General features: G+C 35.7%; 1 protein-coding gene across 1 annotated transcript; it reads right to left on the bottom strand.

The window, feature by feature from the left end:
* Positions 1 to 2,496: 2,496 nt before the first annotated feature.
* Positions 2,497 to 3,139, bottom strand: LOC143592087 (transcription factor MYB77-like). Its single transcript, XM_077072095.1, has one exon. It carries the CDS (start codon positions 3,137 to 3,139, stop codon positions 2,501 to 2,503), a length of 639 nt encoding a protein of 212 aa, XP_076928210.1. The 3' UTR covers positions 2,497 to 2,500.
* Positions 3,140 to 5,868: the final 2,729 nt, after the last annotated feature.

The following is a 5,868-nucleotide window of genomic DNA, read 5'->3' as shown; positions in this document are numbered from 1 at the left end:
TAATGTAAAATGTACATCTTGTTAACAATATATGATAATTAATTCTATTGACTATCATATTATCTTTATGTTTACTTTATTAGTGTTTGCTATTTTTTATTTGTTTTAAACAATATTATACATCAATTGTCTTTTAACAATGTATGATAAATTTATTGGTTTTTGTAATTAGATTAATTGTTAAGTATTATATTTTCATCAATTACCTAATTATGTGATACGCAAGTTTCAAACTAGTGTATAATATATCACGTAAACATTTTACATATAGTTATAAAAGAAAATATTACTACGTGTAGTTATACTTTAATCAAAATATTACATATAATGTTATATATATATATATATAATATTAAATGTAATGTTATATATGAATTTAAATATAATTATTTATTTATACTTTTTTCACATAATAATTGATTACAAATACATAGACACGTCTTTTATTAAATAATAATACACCTTTGTCATTAGACTAAACCAATGATTTATATTAAAAATAAAAAACTCAATTTCCGGAAATTTAATTATTATAAATTTGAATAAGGACACTTATTATTTTAACTATGGATATTTAATTTTTCAAATAATTATTTTTCTAATCTTTAAATAACTAAATAAACTTTTCTTTTTTTTTATTATAATTTAAAATCTTCTATTTAAGTCTCAGAATATCATCAACTTTATACTTGTGTTTGTTAAAATAATAAAAAAATTAAATAATATTTTTAATGAATAATTTACAAAAAAAATTAAATATTTAATTTAGTTGGATGGTTTAAATGATATATAAATAGACTCAATCTGTTTAATACAAAAGATATAGCTTTTCCATTAGTATATATGTGACATTATATTTATATAATATGCGTAATACCGTAGATTCTAACATAGTATATATTTTAAATACAGTAAAGCATGAGCTGTAATCAAGTTTGTAAATTTGTCACGAGTTAAGTCTTAATACATGAAGTATGAAATAAATAAGACAGCTTCAAATTTGTTAAGTTAAACAAGTTGTACTTGAATTTATTCGACTTTGAAGGCCATTTGTAAATTAGATACAAGGCATGTCTAAGATATAAAGTTCGAAAAAATTATGTATAAATATTACATAAATTATAAAAGAAAATATTATTACATGTAGTTATACTTAAAATCAAAATATTAAATATGATGTTATACATATGATGATAATAAAATGTTATATATGAATCTAAATATAATTATTTATCTGTACTTCTTTTCATATAATACTTGATTACAAATACATGGACACGTCTCACCATTCTATATCTTTTCAACTTGGGTTTTCTGAATCATTCTTCTATTAATAATGATTTTTTCATAATAGTTAATATTTTTATCCATCTATTTCATCTCATATCTCAAGTGAGACTATAACCCATAATAATTTGGTTGAAAATTATACGCCTTTGCCGCTAAACAAATCAGTGGTTGATATTAAAAAAATCCAGAAATGTAATTATTATAAATTTGAATAAGGAAACTTATTATTCTAATTATGGATAGTTATTTGATTCTCCTAATTATGGATAGTTATTTAATTCTTCCAATAACTACTTTTCTAACCTTTAAATAACTAAATAAACTTATCTTTTTTATTTAAAATCATCTATTTAAGTCTCAAAATATCATCAACTTTAAAATTATCATGTTTGATAAAATAATAAAATATTAACTTTTTATGAATAAGTTATAAAAATTTTAAATATTTAATTTGGTTGGATGGTTTAAATGATAAGATACTCAATCTGGTCAATGCAGGTTTTTTTAATGACTTACTTTTTTCATTAGTAAATATATGGCATTATATTTATATAACATGCGTAATACATTGTATTCTAACATAGTATATATTATACAGATAAACATGAGCTGTAATTAAGTTTGTAAATTAGTCACGAGTTAAGTCTTATGCATGAAGTTTCAAACAAATATGATAGCTTCAAATTTGTTAAGCTAAACGAACTTTGCTTAAAATTATTCGACTTTGAAGGCCATTTGTAAATTAGACACAAGGCATGTCTTAGACATGAAGTTAAAAACAAATTACAGTCCAACTTGAACTTAGTCAAAGAATAGTTAGTTACACCTTAAAACAGTGAAACATGTGAACATAATTCACATGTTAAGTGTGCTAGAAGATGTTTTGGAAATATACTTTTCAAAATTTAAGATATATCTATAAACAAAACATTAAGTTTAAGAAAAAAGAGTACGTTTTCAAATATGCAGTCAAATATTAATTAATATAAAAAACTAATTAATGTTCTCCGGATCTTCTCTTATACTATCATTTATTTGTGAAACGTCCATATTAAACTGATACTTGTTAGCCAACAATTCCATTTATTAAAGGGAGGTTCATTAATCATTACAACTTAAAACTTAAAAAACTAAAAAAAACTTAAAAACCTAAAAACATAAAAAAATTAAAACAAAGAAAAATAAAACAAAGATGATTCACATCTCTTCATCAGTCCTTCAAACCACCAGATTGCTCAACGTAATTCTTTATCTCCTCCCTTACAATTACTCGAATCAACTTCACAAACTCCTCACCGATCACCGCTGCCGGAGGCTCCATGGACCCCGATGTTTCGCCCACCGGAGCAGGCTCATTCTCCATCGGAGGAACCTCCTGAGGTGGTACCGCCCGAAGTGGTACCGCCCGAATGGGTTCACCCAAACCACTCGGCCCACTAAAGCCATCTGAACCCGAACCTGAACCTGATCCTGATTGACTACCAGGATTAACAAAAACACCCGGGTTATTAACCCGATGTCGCCTCCTCATTGAACTGTTCCAAAAGTTCTTAACAGCATTTTCGGTCCTGCCTTGCAAAAGCTTGGCAATCTTGGACCACTTGTTACCGAGCCTTTGTTGTTCCCGAAATATTATTTCTGCTTCTTCGGGTGTCATGGGTCCGTGATCAATACCCGGTTGCAGCTGGTTACACCAGCGATCCCTGCAAGACTTGGCATTTCTGTCAGGCATGGATTCGCTAATATGCGCCCATTTTTCAGCCCCGTTATCCTCAACGAGATTTCGAAGCTTTTGATCTTCTTCTTGGCTCCATGGATGTCTCATCCTATTGCCACCATAGTCAGCCATAATAATAAAATGCTTAAAACTTGTTTTCTAGAGAGAGAGAGAGAGGTGTGAAGATGACAAGAGAGAGGGTGGACTGTGGTTTTTATAGAGTAAGTAGTTGGACTTAGAAATAAATTAGAACATATCTTGTGAAGATATCACGTAGTAACGGATCTAGAAAAAAAAAGTTAAAAGGGATCGTGAGAATAATAACGGATCCCTTAACTTATGTTAGATCCGTTCTGATGTCAGATATAGGATATACGTTTGTATTCTACCGAACCAAGCTTAAACGAGCTCAAAGTTTAATTAGAGCTCACTTATTATACAAGTCTGAGCTAAAGCTTCACTTGCTAAATTTGAGAAGCCACGCGAGCTTAAACAAACATTTGGTTTATAGATTTTCGTTTAATCGATTAAAGTTATTATACATTATACTTGAAGAGGTAGGTCCCAGCAGAGCCCAGTTGGACCCGCAAGACTCACCTTGAAGAGGGACGTCTGCGCAAAGACCAACTGGTTCTGCATAACCCACCATGCTCAGAGAGATGAAGACCTTACGCGCAGTACGCCAGCTATTCCCGCAGGAAAAGCCTCCCAATGGTGAAGTACCCCGCCTGTTCCCGCAGCTGCGGATACAAGCCATCAGGGAAGGCTACCCGCACTAATAGCAAGGCTACACGCACAAGGCACTAACTCTCAATAATTCAGTAATGTCACCTGAAGAAGGAATGAGCAAGGCGGGAGTACTCCCGCCCAAATGAGCCAGTCCGTACGCTTCTGGAGGATCTTTTGTACTATACCTGCCAAGGTATGGACAAAATAGACAAGATCTGACCAAAGCAGCCCATGAACCAATCACAGGGTGACAGCTCACTGACAACAGTACGACGAGGAGCACGCTCTAGTACAGAATGTCACTATCAGCCGCTGCCTACTCACCAACCCTTGTCGTGGCACGAACATAGCCTGCACATACTTAGCACCTGCAGGGAATTGAAGCCAAGAATACCTTGGAAACCAAGAAACCGTAAGACAAGTGCGGGTACATTGTCAAGGCGAAACCCTTCACATACTTAGCACCTGCAAGTAATTGAAGCCAAGAATACCTTGGTAACCAACAAACCGTAAGACAAGTGCGGGTACAGTGTCAAGGCGAAACCCTTCACATACTTAACACCTACAGGGAATTGAAGCCAAGAATACCTTGGAAATCAAGAAACTATAAGATGAGTGCGGGTACAGTGTCAAGGCGAAACCCTTCACATACTTAGTACTTGCAGGGAATTGAAACCAAGAAGGATCTTCTGGGCCATGCTTGTGGAAAGGGAAATAACATCCCCGCATAGCGGGAACGTTGAGAACTAGATTGTTTGAAGCTCCAAGATGGAATTGGTTGTTTAACATAATTGATCACTATGTCTAAAACTACCAAAACCTCGTGGAGAATCTACACAAGTGAAACTCAACGCTCCTGACTTGCGAGGAGGTTACACACCTACCCGTATCATACCCAAAGATCAAGCAGAAAAGTCGGGAATTTCTGCACGTGACATTAGGAAAACCGCGGGAAGAATCCCCACGGAAAACCTTAAAACTAAAAACCCTTTTCAAAACCCTTTGCTTAAGTCCAAAAGTTCACCTCACTTATTAACAATTCATGAGAAGAACATCGGACTGGGGGGACTTGAAGAGGTAGGTCCCAGCAGAGCCCAGTTGGACCCGCAAGACTCACCTTGAAGAGGGACGTCTGCGCAAAGACCAACTGGTTCCGCATGACCCACCATGCTCAGAGAGATGAAGACCTTACGCGCAGTACGCCAGCTGTTCCCGCAGGAAAAGCCTCCCAATGGTGAAGTACCCCGCCTGTTCCCGCAGCTGCGTATACAAGCCATCAGGGAAGGCTACCCGCACTAATAGCAAGGCTACACGCACAAGGCACTAACTCTCAATAATTCAGTAATGTCACCTGAAGAAGGAATGAGCAAGGCGGGAGTACTCCCGCCCAAATGAGCCAGTCCGTACGCTTCTGGAGGATCTTTTGTACTATACCTGCCAAGGTATGGACAAAATATACAAGATCTGACCAAAGCAGCCCATGAACCAATCACAGGGTGACAGCTCACTGACAACAGTACGACGAGGAGCACGCTCTAGTACAGAATGTCACTATCAGCCGCTGCCTACTCACCAACCCTTGTCGTGGCACGAACATAGCCTGCAGTTGGTGGAAAAGGAATAGTACACAGCCGGCCATGTCACTATCAGCCGCTACCTACCCACCAACCACTAGCATGGCACGTGCGTAGCCCACAGTTGGTAGAAATGGAATATTATACAGCTGGCTGTACCTGCTTGGAAACCTACCTTCGGCTATAAATACTCCAACACCTTGGAACGGTATCATCATCTTATACCATCACATATCTTATCTTCTTTAGCTATTTCTCTTAATATACACTTATATTTAAAGCAATCTAGTCTGATTCTCACGCCGGAGGGTGGTCACAAGGAGGTACCCCCCCTTCTCAGTGACGAGCACACGGTGTCTGTTTTGCAGGTCATCAGAAGAATAACCATCTTTGCCGGACCTAACCCTCGTGGGAAACATCTACTTAACCCCCAGATTATCCGTAATCTGCCGGGGTCACTTAGTGTTTCTTCAATACTATAATAAAAATAACTAAATAAGATATATTGATGGAACATTTTATAGACGGAACGATTGAGGAGGAATACGGTGGAGGAGT

This window comes from Bidens hawaiensis, unplaced genomic scaffold (genome assembly GCF_021521415.1).
Source record: "Bidens hawaiensis isolate Kalapana, Puna unplaced genomic scaffold, B.hawaiensis_p1.1 tig00040514_1, whole genome shotgun sequence".
NCBI classification, from domain to species: domain Eukaryota; kingdom Viridiplantae; phylum Streptophyta; class Magnoliopsida; order Asterales; family Asteraceae; genus Bidens; species Bidens hawaiensis.
Note: the sequence above shows the minus strand (reverse complement) of the source record. Positions and strands in the feature narration are given on the sequence as shown.